At 43.9% G+C, this 18,628-nt stretch overlaps 1 protein-coding gene across 6 annotated transcripts in view; it reads left to right on the forward strand.

Annotated features, from left to right (window-relative positions):
- Positions 1-1,880: 1,880 nt before the first annotated feature.
- NEK5 (NIMA related kinase 5) overlaps positions 1,881-18,628 on the forward strand; it is a 63,685-nt gene continuing 46,937 nt past the window's right edge. Inside the window, exons 1-4 of one of the 6 annotated variants that reach the window (XM_045052540.1) lie at positions 2,251-2,387; positions 3,636-3,795; positions 3,898-4,036; positions 13,873-13,969. In XM_045052540.1, the coding sequence (XP_044908475.1) occupies positions 3,920-4,036; positions 13,873-13,969 (214 nt within the window). In that variant the 5' untranslated portion in view covers positions 2,251-2,387; positions 3,636-3,795; positions 3,898-3,919. The other 5 variants (XM_045052538.1, XM_045052547.1, XM_019825945.3 and 2 more) reach the window with 5 other exon arrangements.

Below are 18,628 nucleotides of genomic sequence, written 5' to 3' on the forward strand. Positions count from 1 at the left end.
GAGAAATTAAGCTGTACCTCCTGAAGGGGGCTGTCATCCAGAGCTAAGTCATTTGTATTTTTGCTTAAACTGTTCCAGCTTTGGCCATTGGGAGTTTTTCTGGTTACCTCTATGTTCCTTTGACATGCCCTCATTCTTTTGTGTTTTGGGAACACTTCCTGGTACTTTCTGGTACTACAAGAAGACGGTCTAGGCTCATCTTGAAGCGTCTCTGTCCCAGCTTCAGAATCAGCCATGTCCCCGAGGAACCTTGGTTCCTGTCATGGTTTCAAAACCAGGATCGGGGTGCTGGGTGTGCTTGTTGCTACTGAAGTGTCACTGCTCCTAGGCCCTCTCAGCAGACAGAGCTAGGAAATCCATCTGTGTTTACTGTCCTATGCACATGCACACAACTATAGTCCTGTATCTCTCCATCTGTATGTGTATTAAGCTAAGGGTGAGTTCATACTGATATCTTTGAGTCTGATTTAGTACCAAAGGTTCACCCTGGCCTTTCCCCTCGCTCTTCTGTAGCTTCTCTCTCTGATAGTGAGAAACCTGGCCCGAACCATCCACTATCCACTTAACTGCTCAACCCCAGGATACAGATGTAAAGCAGTTTCCAAATAATTAGCCCCTGCTCCCATGAGAAACAAATTTCCCAACTAGAGTACAGCATTTATGTGTTGTTCCTAGTGCTTTTAACCTTAGAGTTCCAGTTAAAACACCATTTCCCAGAGTTACTTAGGTTAGCTCCTTTTTAGCCGCTCTCTTGAAGACTTTTCAAGAATTAAGGTAGGCAGGGGTCACTTTAAGGATAGTTCCGGATACTCAGCTTCCATAAATAACAGTATTCGGTACCTCTTAGTCATCTCAAATTTTAGCATTGCCCCAGGGTGTAAATATTTCCAAACCACCAAACAAAGGGAACTTGGAATTATGTATAGTTATTGAGAGACTGAGTCTTGATTAGATGACAAATCTTTTCAAAAGTCAGATGGTTTGCAGAGTTTGCTTTTATTATTTAAATTTTTTTTTTTTTTTATTTTTGGGAGAGAGCAGGGGAGGGGCAAAGAGAGAGGGGGACAGAGGATCTGAAGTGGGCTCTGTGCTGATAGCAATCATCCCTGTGTGGGGCCTGAACTCCTTAACTATGAGATCATGACCTGAGCCAAAGTCTGGACACTAACCGACTGAGCCACCCAGGTGCCCCAACAGAGTTTTGCTTTTGAGGTACACTTTTAACAAAACTTCCTATTATTTATTTAAATGAATGAGATTTCTTAATACAGCTGGGAGGAAGGAAGGAAGGAAAGAAGGAAAGAAAAAAGGACGGAGGAAAAGAAAAGAGGAAGGAAGGGAGGGATGAAAGAAAATCAAGAGAATCATTGTTGAACCTTGTCGATTCTAGCAAAAAGTTAGCACTCATCTGTGGATACTAATTGGGAGGAAGAGAAAAATCCATTGACATCTTTAAGAGATGAATTTCCATAACAAATTTAATGTTTAATGATTATTTATCAGTGTGATTCATTTTATTTTTACCAGTTATATACTACTAGTAATGTTAATAATTCAATAAAAAAATAAAAGCCTATGATCAGGAAATGTAAATTTCCATTTATATGATAAGGTGATCAATATAACTTTGAAGCAGAAAAACCTTACCTATGGGGATATGACTTTAAGGAGAGAAAGAAATGATGTACACTTTGTGATTCTCAAAAGAAGCTTACTTAAAAAAAAAATAATGATTGTTGGTTTCAAATTGCTGTAGTTTTCAGATTCCTTTGGATATGTCTTACTTGTGTCAATATTTATAATTGCTGGAAATTACATCCTTTTCAACTACTTAGACATGTAATGAAACGTTTTAGACAGCAGCTTGGTGTGCAATTGGGAGTGGGGAATGGGGAGGAGGAGGAGGAGGGGGCCTGTTTGCAGGCCTCAGGGCGGCATCCAGTTTTGTAAAAGAACCCCCATGGAGGCCGCCAGCTGTAGACAAAACAGTCTCCATCTCTTGACGGTATTTGAGACCTTGCACAAAAAACTCTCCTTGTCTCGGTTTAGCGGATTCTTAAAACTGGGAGACCACAACCTTGCTGGGTTGTTGCAAACAGACATAAATATCAAAAACCGCAAACCATGTGGTACGCAAGAAAGAGGCGCGGTGTGCTTGCGTGCTGGGATAGGCACTGGAGTCCCGACCTACGACAAAGTAACTCCAAACTCCCCGGCCCGGGACCCAACTTCTGGGTGGACTGCGTAGACCCCTCCTCTCGCAGCTTGCTCCCGGAGCCCCGCCTGCGTTTTCCCGGGCGGCTCCGCCCCGGCGGTCCGGAAGCGGGGCGGTCCGGGGGCCCAGATTCCCCCGGGACGCTTCCCAACCTGCGGAATCGGCTGAACAGGTATGCTGCGGGCGGGACGCCCCGGATCCTAATCCCGAGCTGTCCCCGGAGCTCCGGGAGCCGCGGGGAAAGGGACGAGCCCCTGCGGGGTAGATAGGGTCTGCAGGGGAGCCGTCCGAAGTCCTGGGCCCGCGTCAGTCTCCGTGGCAACGTGCGACACGCCGCGCTCCCGCCAGCGCGCAAACTCGGCGCAAGCTCGGCCGCCCACCCGGCGGCCGCCTCCCGGGGTGCTTCTAAGGGAGAAGACTTGTCCCGAGAGCTGGGGGCTTCCACCCACTGGTGCTGTCTGGGCGGTGGGTCGCCGTCTCTCAGGTACGGGGCTGGTGCCCTCGAGTTCCGATTCCCCAGCCACCTTCCTCAAAACCCGATCCTCGGGTGTCTCAGGCCTCCCCTGGCAGCGGAGCTGGTTCCCAGCCCCATGCCACCCACGCAGTTGTCCCCCTTCCTACCCTGACACAAATTATCGAAAACATAACCTGCCTGCTCACGCAAGTTTTAAAAGTGGGCATGATGCCCTAATTGCAGTATAAAGAGGAAACGCAAGGGAACCGTTTACAACAAAGTCTGCATTTCAGTCTGCAAATGCTTGGTTAGTCCACACTTGAAGACGTCGTGAAGTAGCCAAGTGCCCGCACCTGGGCAGGGAGGCACCTGACGGTGACTGCCGCCCGCTATTAGGTTTCGGCTACCGGGAGGAGCGCGGCCAGCGGGGGCGTGATTTTTCCCCACCGGTGCACGGTTCTTGGTAATTTTCTAAACAAAAAGTGCAGTCAAGCCTTGATTTACACGCAGTTGCATTCCTCGAAAATTCAGTGTTCGTTAAAACTGCAAAAAAAAAAAAAATCTGTATTTACATGTAAAATGGAATTTGGTTCTAGCCGCAGGTAATTATAAACGGATTTTTCCACGCACCTGAATGTGTGTGGGGATTTGCTAAGGTTGTAAGGCCGCAGGATAATCCTTTATCTTCAGGACTGTTCCTCGCATCGCAGGACATTAGTATCTGAGGCCCAAGCCACTTCTAAATGCCAGAGTGCTTCTCCAACTCTGCCGAGAACAGGAAAACATCCACAAATTCCCAAGATGTCCCCTAGGGGGCAGCACGTCCCCGGTGAGAAGGGCCGAACTGTAAAACTGCGCGAGCCTTAAAGACATTCCTGCTTTATAGAGATGCCAAGACCCGAGGTGGTGTTATCTTTGATTCACAGAACAATCTTGCACATATGGGAATTGTTATTTCCATTTTAGGAATTGGGAAAATGAAGTTTTCAGAGATTAAGTGACTTCCCCAAGATCACAACACTACACTGTATCAAAGCTGAGTCTGACCTGAGATTCTACCAAAAAGCAGTTTCACTTTGGTTGTCTCCTGCGGCCACAAGGAAAGTGATTTGACTGTCTCGGTGAGGTTGGTAGGAAAATTTTAGCAAAATAAGTTCTTTTACGTTGAGTGATCAATTTTGTGACTTTATGAACAGTGTGTGATAAAATTTCATCGCTCTGATTTCAGGAGCCACCGTGCATTCGAGACAATGGATAAATACGATGTGATTAAGGCCATTGGGGAAGGTGCCTTTGGGAAAGCATTCTTGGCTAAAAGGACATCGGATAGCAAGCACTGTGTTATAAAGGAGATCGATTTTGCAAAGGTAAATTGAAGGAAGTTCACATTCCTGTTCATTTTCAGTATTACATTCAACTGGCTTTTAATTAGGTATGAAAAGGAAACACATTTTTTTTTTTGCTTGTTTGTTTTCATAGTATGAACTTTAAGCCTCAGTTAACTGGTTTACTCAAACTCCTAAGTCCGTGGTCCAAACAGCAACCAATGATTTTATTAGAAAAAGGAAAGGAGAGGAGAGGAGTGGGGAGGGGAGGGGAAAAAGAGGAAAAGAAAAATAAGATTATAGCATCTGGCTCCTGTGGCACTTGAGGGTGGCCTGCAAGGTCTGTGAGATTTCTTCTGCTCTATTGCTTGACTTTTCTGTTTGGCCACAGGGTGGTCCTCTTCCTCTGGCTGTATCTCCATCATCGGGTCCCCTCCACAAAGACTCTTTCTCTAAACGTGCCAACTGAGGTAGCAACACACCCTCAATCGCTCCGTATTACACTGCCCCATTTTCTGAATGGCATTTATTTTTTTTATTTTTTTATTTAAAAAAAAATTTTTTTTAATGTTTATTTATTTTTGAGACAGAGAGAGACAGAGCATGAATGGCGGAGGGTCAGAGAGAGAGGGAGACACAGAACCCAAAGCAGGCTCCAGGCTCTGAACTGTCAGCACAGAGCCCGATGCGGGGCTCGAACTCACGGACAGCGAGATCATGACCTGAGCCGAAGTTGGACGCTCAACCGACTGAGTCACCCAGGCGCCCCTGAATGGCATTTATAATCAGGAATTACTTTGCTCACTTATTTCTTCATGCGTTTATTGCCTGTCTCCTTCAGCATGTAGGACAGTGCCTGGCACATGATAGGCGCTCAAAAACATTTATTGAATGCATTGAATGAATGGAGGAAAACAATGTACTTTTGTTAGCTTAACGATTTTGGAGACTAATGAAATATATCTCATTGAAAAGGAATCATTTTTGTGGAATTCCTCTCAGCATTTGTGTCACCCTCTCTAGTGATGTGTGCATTTCAAATGTTGGGACAACAATGCCCATCGCATGCTAGAATTAATTTTAAGGCAAGTGTGGTTGGTTGTCTTCTGGAGGATTTATGATTGAGGGTAGCAGAAGACCTTCCATGCAAAATGTCTGCAAAATGGGGCTTCTGGCTGGCTCAGTTGCTCAATCGGTAAAGCATGTGACTGTTATAAGTTCGAGCCCCACGTTGGGTGTAGAGGTTACTTAAAAATAAAATCTTAAAAAAAAAAAAAGCAAAATCCCCAGATGTGTGCAAAATGGACTTCATAAGTTGCACAGTGTGAGCGTACTTAATGCCACTGAATTGCTCATTTAAAATGGTATATATTTATGTTCTATATACTTTACCACAATTCTTTTTTTTTTTTTTAATTTTTTTTTCAATGTTTTTTATTTATTTTTGGGACAGAGAGAGACAGAGCCTGAACGGGGGAGGGGCAGAGAGAGAGGGAGACACAGAATCCGAAACAGGCTCCAGGCTCCGAGCCATCAGCCCAGAGCCTGACGCGGGGCTCGAACTCACGGACCGCGAGATCGTGACCTGGCTGAAGTCGGACGCTTAACCGACTGCGCCACCCAGGCGCCCCATACTTTACCACAGTTCTTAAAAGTTGCAAAGAAAAAAGGACTTCCCAAACTTACGTGAAAGCTCAGATGTAAGTTTGCTGTATAAAACTCAGGGGCGCCTGAGTGGCTCAGTCAGTTAAGCATCTGACTTCGGCTCAGGTCATGATCTCACAGTTAGTGGGTTCGAGCCCTGCGTCGGGCTCTGCGTTGACAGTGTGGAGCCTGCTTGGGATTCTCTCCCCCTCTGTCTGCCTCTCCTTGACTCATGCTTTCTCTCTCTCTCTCTCTCTCTCTCTCTCTCAAAATAAATAAACAAAAGAAATCAAGCTCTGGTGTAGATGCTTAGCCTCAGGGAGAATGCTTTATTTACCAATATAAGTCCCTTTTCATGGCTCCGGTGGCATACTTCTACAAGTGTCCTATTATTCTAGAGGCCTGTCAGAGCTTCCTTCTGCAACATTGTTCTGCTCACACTCTCTCGTTTATCTGACTGCTCTTTCTCAGGCCTCCCTGTTTCCTCATCTTCTGTCTGTCCCAACCATCTGTTCTTGGCTGACACTCTTCTCTTTCCCTGGGCCATCGCCTCACTGCAGACCTCACCAGGTCGCAGGCCACACTTACAACTCTCTCTCCAATGCTGATACCTTCCAGCACCCTGGTTCTGCATTTCATCTGCTCTGTGCCACACTGTGCTCATGACATTAGTGTCCTTGTGATACCGAGCCTCAAGACCGAGGAGTCATCTCTGAGTTTTTTCTCTCTCCACATCCAATTACTTGCTAAATGCCGTTGGCTCTTTCTCTCCCTCGAGTTTGTCTTACTCCTTTCACCGATTTCCTGGGTTACCCAGTAGCTTTGTCACGGCTCCAGCAACATTTTGATAATGCTCCAGTCACGTCCACAGACCTTCCCGTAGACAGAAGTCATAAAGGAAAAGATGGCTAGATGCATTGTCATCTTTGCGTAAAAACATCAAACTTCTGTATGACAAAACCCACCACGAATAAATTCAAAGTTGACAGAATGCCAAAAATATTTGCCAAGTATTGACCTAACGGTGCTAGCCTTTTGTAAATGAATAAAAAGAAAAAAACCCATAACTGAAGAAGTAATCATACGTACTCCTTAGTAAACTAAGAAATAGAAGTCAAACAATTTCACTCTTTGCGTATGCATTTGGGAAGGATTAGAAGGAATATGAAAGTGGAGGAAGTGGGCACTGTCTCCCTCTACTGGGAGGAAGGTAAATTGGTATCACAATGAAGAGAACTCTGTGTACCAAAGCCTTGGAAGGATCCATGCTGTGTTTGTATTATAGGTCCGCAATATGTTGTGATGATGAAAACAAATGAGGCCACCAGCACTTGTGTGTATGTGTGTGTGTGTGTGTGTGTACTGTTAATGTTACACACACACACACACACTAACTGATTATTGCTGAGTGATGGGATTTCACCCCCACCATTCCTTTCTGCAGTGTCAGAATTTTAAAATTTTTTTAACGTTTATTTGTTTTTGAGAGGGGAGGGGCATGCGTGGGGGAGGGGCAGAGAGAGAGAGGGAGACACAGAATCCGAAACAGGCTCCAGGCTCTGAGCTGTCAGCATAGAGCGCAACACAGGGCTCGAACTTGGTTGGGAACAGGGAGATCATGACCTAGGCTGAAGTCAGATGCTCAACCGACTGAGCCACCCAGGTGCCCCGTGAATTGTATTATTTGTATAAGCAGGAAAGCTGTCTTCATTTTGAATTTTTTTAATGTTATTTATTTTTGAGAGGGAGAGAGAGAGACAGAGTATGAGCAGGGGAGGGGCAGAGAGGAAGACGAAGACACAGAATCTGAATCAGGCTTCAGGCTCTGAGCTTTCAGCATAGAACCCGGCATGGGGCTCAAACTCACAGGCCATGAGATCATGACCTAAGCCAAAGTCGGTTGCTTAACCTACTGAGCCACCTGGGCGTCCCTTCAAAAAGGAAAGGAAAAAAGTATACGTCCTAAGATCTAGTACATCTGCTTCTGGGGGTTTATTCAAAGGGAAATCTTCAGAGATGTACAGTTAGAAAGCAACTTAAATGTCCAACAGCTGGGGATTGGTTACATAATTTATGAAAAACAAAGCAGTTCTTAGAAATCATGTTGTAGGTAAAATATTGACATGAGAAATGTCATGGCTTCTGCTTATTGGGAAAACAGTATGTGCACAATAAGGCAATCTTTGTGAAAATACATATTATCTCTCTCTCCGTCTCAGTATTTATACACACACACATATATTCACATACGGAAAAGGAAGATGTCCTAGATCGCTATCATGTAGGTGGAATGTGGGATTATACTGTACTTTTATATTCTTTCACTCTTCAGATTAGTTTTGACACTCTCGCTGATTTGTTCCCACATTCCATGTCCAGCATCCCTCCCCCGCATGCAAACCCTTTGCACCCTAGCCTCGGTGCTCACCCATGGGGCTCTTTCTTTCAAGAAAGTCTTTGCCCATCTCCAAGCATCAAGATCCCACTTGTTTAGGGCTGAGCTCCAGGAAACCCTCCAGGACCTTCCGACTCAAAATAATCTCTCTCTGTAAACTCCACAGCTTTTTATCCATCATGTTGTTATGTGCTGATTGCCTTCTACTCTGATGTGCTTTGGCTGGTTTGTGTGTGCGTCTATGCCTTCTCCCCCTTATTAGACTGTGTTTTCTGTGCAGGCAGAATCCAAGCTTTATTCATCTTGGTATTCCACACAGCACTGGTAGGTGTTCAGTACGTTGTTATTGCATAAATGATTCAATTGATAGATACTTTCAGGCCTTCTAATTCTACTGTTAAGCTGGTACATACTTAGGGATTATAACACCATTTTAATTCTTTTTTTTTTTTTTTAAATTTTTTTTTTCAACGTTTATTTATTTTCGGGACAGAGAGAGACAGAGCATGAACGGGGGAGGGGCAGAGAGAGAGGGAGACACAGAATCGGAAACAGGCTCCAGGCTCTGAGCCATCAGCCCAGAGCCCGACGCGGGGCTTGAACTCACGGACCGTGAGATCGTGACCTGGCTGAAGTCGGACGCTTAACCGACTGCGCCACCCAGGCGCCCCAATATAACACCATTTTAATTCTAAGTAAAGAAGAAACTATTTGGGAGGTGAACCCTCTTTAACAATGTATATTAATGCAGTTCATAGCATCTCTCCCATTCTTTAGTATACATAATAAAAAATTGACTGTATTTTTCTAATACAGAACTGATTTTCTTTCATCCTTTTTCTCATGAACCACCCCCCGGTATCCATCCATCACTAAGGAGAATGTTATGTTAGGCCTCGTCCTTCTTGCTTTTTCATATGTCTTTCTGTTATTAAATTTGCCTAGCAATGCCTGTGTCCCAGTATTAACATGTATTACTTCTTTCTCCCTTTTCTACCCTAATGTAGTTTTTCATCACTTCTCAGCTAAAGAAATCTATGTTTCTTTTCACATCTCCAATGCCTCTCCACGCAGTAAACTCTAAACGCCAGAACGTGAATTGCTCATTTTCTTATAGGTACCAAAAATCTAGTATTTTTTTCTCTTATCATCCTACTATTACCAAGCAGATTATTTTGATTCTATACCCAAGGTGGGGCTTGAACTCCTGAGATCAACCCTGAGGTCAAGAGTCGCATGCTTTCTTAACTGAGCCGGCCAGCCGCATTATTCTTTTGATTCTTGCTTCCAAATATGTGTTGTATATTTTCTTGATTATAAAATAAAAATGTTCATTGTAGAAATTTTTGAAAAGAACCGAAGGGGAAATTAAGACCATTTACAGGAAAATAAAAATCATTTATAACCTTTCTTTTAATCACTATTAACATTATGGTGAATTTCTCTCCAGGCTATTTTAATTTTTTTTTTTTTAGAGATTATTTATTTTGAGAGAGGGAGCACGTGTGAGCTGGGAGAGACAGAGGGAAAGAGAGAATCCCAAGCAGCCTCTGAGCTGTCAGCGCACAGCCTGATGCAGGGCTCAAACTCACAAACCCAGAGACCATGTCCTGAGCTGAAATCAAAAGTTGGACGCTTAACCAACTGAGCCACCCAGGCACCCCATCTCTGGGCTATTTTTTTTTATTTTTAAAAATGTTTTTATTTATTTTTGAGAGACAGAGACAGAGCACAAGTAGGGGGATGGGGTGCAGACAGAGAGGGAGACACATAGTGCAAAGAAAGCTCTAGGTTCCAAGCTCTCAGCACAGAACCTGATGCGGGGCTCAAACCCATAAACCGTGAGATCATGACCTGAGCCAAAGTCAGACACTTAACCGACTGAGCCACCCAGGCATTACCCTGGGCTATTTTTAATGCATAGATACTTTATAAGCTGTTGGAATGATTGGTGCCATGGTGGATATACCCTTCTATTGCAGCTTTTTATTTTTAGCAATATATTGTATTTTCCCAAGTCATTCAATGTGTTCATATAAAATGTTCTTATAATATTAAATGTTCACAATAATAGTGATAATGGTTACCATTAACTGGGTGCCTATTAGACATTCTGCCATCCTGGGTACTTTACCTGTATCAACTTATTTAATCCTGACAACAACCCTGAAGGGAGATCTCTTGCTTCCCTGTATAGGTAAAAGAGTTGAGGCTCAAAGATGTTAAGTGATTTGCTTAACGATCTTTCTATTTCTTCCTCTGCTCTTTCTGCTCTAACACATTGCCTCCCTTGATTTGTGATGACTGCATAATACAACATCAGGTTAAAAACACTATCATTTAACTTCTTCTCTTTTTGGACATGTATGTTTGATTTTTGGGGTATGATTAAATACCATGTAATATGTAGAATAGGAGTCACTTTTTTTTTCATTTTATTTTTTATTTTTTTAAATTTACATCCAAATTAGTTAGCATATAGTGCAGCAATGATTTCAGGAGCCCCTTACCCATTTAGCCCATCCCCCCCTCCCACAACCCCTCCCGTAACCCTCAGTTTGTTCTCCATATTTAAGAGTCTCTTCTGTTTTGTCCCCCTCCCTGTTTTTATATTATTTTTGTTTCCCTTCCCTTATGTTTAGCTGTTTGAGTCACTTTTTACGTTAATTTATTTTATTTTAAGAGAGCGAGAGAGTGAGAGTGAGAGAGAGAGAGAGAGAGAACAAGTGGGGGAGGGGCAGAGAGAGAGAGGGAGAGAGAATCTGTGCTATCAGCACAGAGTCCAATGCCGGGCTCGATCCCACAAACCGTGAGCTCATGACCTGGGCCAAAATCAAGAGTCAGATGCTTATCTGACTGAGCCACCCAGGCTTCCCTAATATGAGTCATTTTTATTAAACAGATTATGTGTGTTTACCTATATGTGCATTAAATAAAAAGGTTTAGCCTGGGTGGGTCAGTCAGTTAAGTGCCTGGCTCTTGGTTTCTGCTCAGGTCATGATCTCACAGTTCATGAGTTCAAGTCCGGCATCAGGCTCTGCACTGATGTTGTGGAGCCTGCCTGGGATATTCATTCATTCTCTCTCTCTCTCTCTCTCTCTCTCTCTCTCTCTCTCTCTCTCTCCTCTGTGTACTCTGTCAAAATAAATAAATAAACTTAAAAAAATAAAATTAAAAGATTTATAGAAAGGTTTAGCAATTAACAGCAATTACTCCCACGGCATAAGAATTCGTGGAATGAGTGGGGTTGTGGACAAGGGGAAGTTTCGTTTCCATTGTGTTCACTTCTGTCTGGCTTCAGATATTTTTTAAAATCGCAAGTGTGTATTATGATAGTAATTAAAACACTAATAATAAGAGTGCCTGCTCAGTCAGTTGAGAGTTGGACTCTTGGTTTCGGCTCAGGTGATGATCTTGCGGTTTTGTGGGTTCAAGCCCCTCATCGGGCTCTGTGCTGACAGTGCAGAGCCTGCCTGGGATTCTCTCTCTCTCTCTCTTGCACTCTCTGCCCCTCCCCCACTTGCACTCTGTCTCTCAAAATAAACAAAATCAACTTAAAAACTAAAATTAAAGAAATAAAAAACTAATAATAAAACATGGTGATGAACGTTGTCATAGGAGAATGCTGAAGCACGTTTCTGATTATTTTCTTTGGATAAATTTCTGGAAGAATTACTAAGTCAGACCCCGGAGCATTTTTAAAGTTTCTTAGTACATCTTATAACACCTACTTCCCAGAAAAATTTTACAGTTTATATACTTAACACCAGAAGTCTACGAGTGCTGTTTTGCTGCTGTTTGGATAACCCCGTGTACTAAAATTCTTTTTGTCTTTGACCATGTTTTTTTTTTTTTTTTTTTTTTTTTCAACGTTTTTTATTTATTTTTGGGACAGAGAGAGACAGAGCATGAATGGGGGAGGGGCAGAGAGAGAGGGAGACACAGAATCGGAAACAGGCTCCAGGCTCCAAGCCATCAGCCCAGAGCCTGATGTGGGGCTCGAACTCACGGACCGTGAGATCGTGACCTGGCTGAAGTCGGACGCTTAACTGACTGCGCCACCCAGGCGCCCCTCTTTGACCATGTTTTTGATGAGATATGCATGATATCAAGTTTTGTTTTCATCCTTGCTCTTTTGATTATGGAGTGAGGTTGAATATTTTCTTTTCTCTTTATCAGTCATTTTTGTTTAGTTTTTGTGAGTTTCCCATTCGTGTATTTTGCCCTATTTCTATTGGCAGATTTGCCTTTCTTTTCTTGTTAATTTGCCGGGACTCCTTTATATATTGTAAATACAGAACTATTTGTCACATACATTGCCAATATTTTTACCTAACCATCGAAATGCAGTGACCTACCTGCATTTGCCTTTTGATTTTGTGTATAATGTTCTTTTGAAAAATAGCAGTTAAAGTAGTTGAGTAGCCAAGCCTATCAACCTGGTAAGAATACTTCAGTTTCTTTTTTTTTTTATGTTTATTTATTGGGGGGGGGGGAGAGAGAGAGAGAGAGAGAGCGGGAAAGGGGCAGAGAGAGAGGGTGAGAGAGAATCCCAAGCAGGCTTCATGCTGTCAGTGCAGAGCCCAACACGGGGCTCAAACCCACGAACCACGGGATTACCTGTGCTGAAGTCGGATGCTTAACCCACTGAGCCACCCAGGTGCCCCAGTTCCTTTTGTTTTGGAAGCTCATTTGCACCAGCTGTGCAGTTTAATTGGGGTGGAAGGAACTGAAGCTGAGAAGCTTCAAAGGCCTTGCTGAAGGGCACATAGGTAGGAGGCAGTCAGGCTGGGATCGAGAACGTTAATTTTTACAAAATCCTTAAATCTCAATGAGGATGAGAAATTTGGGAACTCCCACATCAAGTGTGGGCCAGTGTCGAAGAACATTACAGAGGGAGCAGTGGAGAGGAACCGGGGACCTGCAGAGGCCAGAAGCCAGGGTGGAAATGACAGACCAGAAGCCAGGGTGGAAATGACAGGGTGGAAATGATGGCAAAATGTTGAGAAGGAGGAAGTAGAGGTGAAAGCGAAGGGTGGCCGCTGCCGCTGCCACCAACACCATCGAAAAATACTGGTCAGTAGATGATATATTGAATAGTAAGAAAGTACATCAAATCAGAAATGAAGTCACAAGAGACAGTTTTTATTTGCAAGTGAAAAATGTTGTCATCTTAACATAGAATTTTACTGGTCTGATTGATGTGATATAGGACCTTCTTCTTAAGATTTCATTTGATTCTTCTCAGTAGCGATTGCTGCTGGAACATTGCATTTTTATAAAGAATGTCATTGCTGCAGAAAGATAAATATTCCAATAAGTTTCCTCTAGATGCCTGAATAATTAACACAATGCCACCAATGCAACTGAACCTTTTTTTTTTTTAATGTCTATTTATTTTTGAGTTGGAAAGAGACAGAGCACAAGCAGGGGAGGGGCAGAGAGAGAGGGAGACACAGAACCTGAAGCAGGCTCCAGGCTCTGAGCGGTCAGCACTGAGCCCGACGCGGGACTCGAACCCATGAACCATGAGGTCATGACCTGAGCTGAAGTAGGACTCTCAACCGACTGAGCCTCTCAGGCGCCCCACAACTGAACCTTTAAGACAGCACACCTTCACCAGAAATATTTATTTTCTTATTTACAATTGTCATAAACCATTGGTTAGATACAGATCTGCTCTAATTCTCGGGATGTCGTTTCCTGCCACTGTCGATCAGTGTCAGAAGTGGCATTAGGAGCCAGTGAAATTCTGAAGAATTTCAGATGACAGTGAGCAGAAAGCATGTTCTCGAAAGCAAATTATCTCTACAGACTATTCTCTCTTAATATACTTTAGATGCCCCCCCAAGAAAAAGAAGCATCAACGAAAGAAGTCGTTCTCCTGGCAAAGATGAAGCATCCCAACATCGTAACCTTCTTCAGTTCGTTTCAAGGTTTGACTTTCTAATGTGCTTCCAGGGTTTTAATAAAGTGTAGTCACGTAGACATCTATAAGGGATACGTTCCTGGGAACCGTGCATAAATTAGGTTTCGTAAACAGACTCGTTTTCCCGTTTACTTAAATGGTCATTTGAGGCATTGACTTTACTTCTTCTCTAGTGCGTTTTCGTGGACGACTTTTCCAAGTTTGCTCAAGTTTTCCTACCTGTCCTTGATTCTTACCATCTCAAATAGTTAATGATTGGTATGCTAATAACTCCTAGATTGTGGCCTCCAGTAATACACATGTATGTCTCACAGTGCACGTTGGCTGTGAGTGGGCAGGGTCTTAAGTCTGGGGCCCAGGTGATGGAGCCGCCCAGGTACGGAGCACGCTGTTCTCCTGAGCCAGAGAAAAGGGCGAGACACAGGGTCCACCACGCCATCACCGTCGGAGCCCTGCCAGGATGTGGCCTGTTTCTCATGATCGTTCTGAGCTCACGGTCTTGTTGGCACAGCAGTCCCGATAACATGGTGATGAGGAATGGATATCCTGCCTCTGAGAGTCCTTGCATGCGCTGGGGCAACAGGTGGGCTGTCCAGTCCTCTTACAGAGAGGCGGTGAACAGCCACGCACCGTGGCCAAGCAAACAGCCAAAGCAGAGGGGGAGAAGCTTTAAGGAAGCAATTCCCTTCCTGTGGATGCCTGAATACAACATCTCTTCTGCCTTCATCCACCACTTGGCTCCAGAGGCAAAAATACAAAACGCAACACGAAAGGAGCGTTGGTCAAAGACCATTCACTCACTTAACAAAGTTTTATTGAGTGCCCTCGATGCCAGGTGTTGTTCTGGGAGCCAGGAATATAACAGTGAACAAAACAGGCATAAGGTCCTGTCCTCATGGGGCCTCCATTCTAGGGGGAAGAGACAGACAATAAACATATCCTGTATGTCAGGTGTGTGTAAGGCTGCACACGGTTCACCGTGGAGCATCCCTGTGCCAGCCCCCAGCACTGGGGTGGGTGCTTCAGTTCACATGTGCTGAGTAGTTAATGGAGCAGGAATGTTACCTAGATGCCTTCAAGCACCCTCAGGGGGTGTAAACATCAGTAAATAAATATACATAGTTCCTACTGTTTGAGCTTTTACACTGCATAGGGCACTGTGTTTCTTACAATTTTTTAAATATTTATTATTTTTAAAGGGGGGGGAGGGCAGAGAGAGAGGGAGACACAGAATCTGAAGCAGGCTCCAGGCTCTGAGCTTGTCAGCACAGAGCCTGATGCGGGGCCTGAACCTACGAACCGTGAGATCATGACCTGAGCGGAAGTCGGACGCTCAACTGACTGAGCCACCCAGGTGCCCCATGTTTCTTACAAATTAAAACCTCTGCATTCAGTGTGGCCCTCTTCAACTCCTGGGTATGAACAGGGTTCTTCTGAGCTCTACTTGGGACTTGAGCAGTACATCTGAGCAGGGAGTTGGGTTATTTTGAACAACTTCTAAGGGGCAGCCACTGAATAAGTGCCCTATATTTCTATTCATTGATTCCTAACAAGCCAGAAGACAATCTTTTCCTCATTCCTCGGGTTATTGCTGTTACTTCCTCTGTCTGGCTAACGCTCACGCTCAGGCCTTCTCCGAGATCACAGTTCCCGTCAGAGCCCCCTTCCTGACCTTGTACCGCACCTCTGCACTCCGTGTGTGTGTGTGTGTGTGTGTGTGTGTGTGTGTGTGTGTGTGTGTTTACAGGTATGAATTGGTGTAAGATAGTCCCTGTAAGACAGTAGATCTATTGAATCCTTTTCTCAGCACTGGATCCTCAGCATCTAACACATAGTAGGTGCTTAATATACAATTGCTGAATGAGTACATGGACTGGACCACTTTCACAGAGTGGAATATGTCTTTATGCAAGGTAGATATTTGAGGACCGTTGACATAGATACTGTTTTAAAATCAGAGGTCATTTGCACAGCAGAAATGACCCCTACTGAGTCTGTTTATATTGTAAGCTTAAACTTTCTTGTGGCAGCTTTATTTTTTGTTTTTGAAGTGTGTGTTTAGGAAAACTAGAGCAATGAGGACAATGGGTTTGCCTGCAGGTTGTTGGGACTTGAAACATGGAGCTTATCTGAAAGCCACCGAACCCTTTGTAGCCCGGGACAGCTCAGAGTCAAGATAAAGCCTTTGTTTACCCTCAACAGCTTGTCTCTGAACAGAACCATGGCTCTAGTTCAGTAAATGTTTATCTATAAAAAGTATGAAGTTTTTGTAAGTTTGAAACAACATATGAATAATAAGGCGATGTAGTGAGATTTTTCCTGAAGCTAAGTTAATTCCATTTAAATTCTTTCAGTAAATATTTATCGAGTGCCTGTTATATGCTAGGCATGTTCTAAGTTTTAGGGATCATCGGTGAACAAAATTGGCCAGTGTCCCCCACACTGTTGTTTACACACTGTTGCTGTGTAACAGAACAAGTGACCACAAATTCAGTGGCTTGAACCAACACCCATTTATCTTTTCCTAACCTCTCTAGATCACAGGTCTGGGTTTGGTTCTCTGGATTCTCCGCTCAGGGTCTCTCTCTCCACTGGGTCTGCTGTCTCATCGGAGGCTCAGCATTCTCTTCCATGCTTATTCACGGTGCTGGCAGAATTCATCTGCTTCACTGGGGTGGGTATGGGCTTCCAGAGGCCAGCTGCCCTTTTGTAGGCCTTCTCTCCCTTGGAATCTCTCACTTCCTCTGTCTCTGACCTCTAGACTTAGATTTGGATGGATGCTGTGTTTAGGTCAAGCCCACCGGTAAAATCTCCTTTTCTATTAACTCAAAGTCAACTGACTTCAGTTATATCAGCAGGATCCCCTTCGCTGTATGACATGACATAACCATGGGAATGATAGCCCATCGTATTTACAGGTTGTACCCTCACTCTGGGGGAGGGAGTCCACAAGGTGTGTGCACTGGGGCCACCTTAGAATTCTGCCTGCTATCGACTGTGGAGTTTTATAGGCCCAGGGGAAAGGGTGGGGAGGGTTGGACAATAAATGTTACTTAATTAATAAGCACATTGTGTCGTATACTAGAAGGTGATAAGTGCTGTGGCAAAATAAAATAGGGTGAGGCAGGAGTGAGGAAACAAGTTAGAATAGGGCAGTCATTTGAGCAAAGACTTGAAGAGCCATGCTAAACTCTGGGGAGGAGTTTCCTAGGACAGGGCAACAGCCACTGCAAAGGCAGGAGGCAAGAGCAGGCCTGATGGGTTAAAGGATTGGCCAGGAGGCTTTGGGGAGAGGCAATCTGCTATGGGCCCTGAGCATCTCACACACGCTCGCTGGGTGTGCCAGGAACGCACAGCCCCGACCGCTGTCTACCCAGCTACATATTGTGTGTGTAGTGAGCGACACTGACGGATGAGACATCTCCCCCAAGGCGGAGCTGGCTTGTTCACAGCTCACTAAAATGCAGTAGATTCCTTAAGGTCAGTGTTCCTTTCCTGTAACGTGGCCCACTGCAGTGCATGTGCTTGTCTAGGCTCACATGTTGTACCTCCGTGGAGTTTGGGGCACACAGAGAACGAGCGCTAACGTGAAGCTCTGACTCCTGCTTTTGCCAAGAGTAATAAAGTCCTTTGCCTCTGGCCCAGGAGTTGCATGTCCCGGCATCCGTGAAATAGTCACAGGCTTGTAAATAGTCCAGAATCTCATACCTGGCACGGAGCCCACTGGGAAGTCATTGTGAGTAGAGTACAATGAGCAAGGGAGAATAGCAGGAGGTATTTTTATTCTTTAGGCCGATTCTGTGTCCCTCCTTGATGTGGGGTGCTAAAATGCTTTTATTTATGGAATGATGGTGGTAATGGATGATATTTCATCAAATCTAGAGGCCATTAGTTACAAGATACACCATTCTGTGCTAATTACAAGAAACAATACTGTCAATTAGACTATAACACACTGCTTTTTTATCACAATTTTGTATTTAATGTGTATTAAAAGAGCCTTTTTAGACTTATTTACTTTCTATTACTCTTGTGCATACATAAAAAGGCAACTATAAGCAAATTAAATTGGTTAAGGTGTAAAAGTTATGCAGGAGGTATAATAACACCAAGACTGCTGGGCCCCCGGCAACCGATTAGAAGATGCCAATGTCTGTAAGATGCAATCCTAACTTTTTAAAAGTGCAGTTTAGAACGAATTAATTACAGCAGTTGTTTTTTAAGTGTTGGAATTTGACAACAGAAAAGTTGCTTAATGTCAGTCCCTACTATTAGTGTCCCTAAATAGTTTTGAAAGGTCAATGACCCATGAGCTCTATAGTTCCAGAAGTTGCTGCCCTACAGTATGTCTTGTACTTCCTTTTTAGAGAGCATCCTTTTCCTCTTCTCTGCATTGTCAAATATTCTTTAAGACTAAATACAGTCTTAATATTTGCAGAAAGGGACCTCTGTCACCTCTGCTCTGAGCACCTCCAAACGCTTGCTCACGTGGCATATAATCTGCTGTATTATCGTGCCAGTGTATTGCATTCTTTATTTCCATCAATGGGATTGGAGGCCGTGAGAACAAAATCCTTTCTCATACCTCTTTCCCCTCCTACCGTGCTTATTCTTCTTAAACAGATGGAAAATTTGAGAACATAAATGATATTTCCAGACAGTTCTA

This window comes from Felis catus, chromosome A1 (assembly GCF_018350175.1).
Source record: "Felis catus isolate Fca126 chromosome A1, F.catus_Fca126_mat1.0, whole genome shotgun sequence".
Taxonomy (NCBI): domain Eukaryota; kingdom Metazoa; phylum Chordata; class Mammalia; order Carnivora; family Felidae; genus Felis; species Felis catus.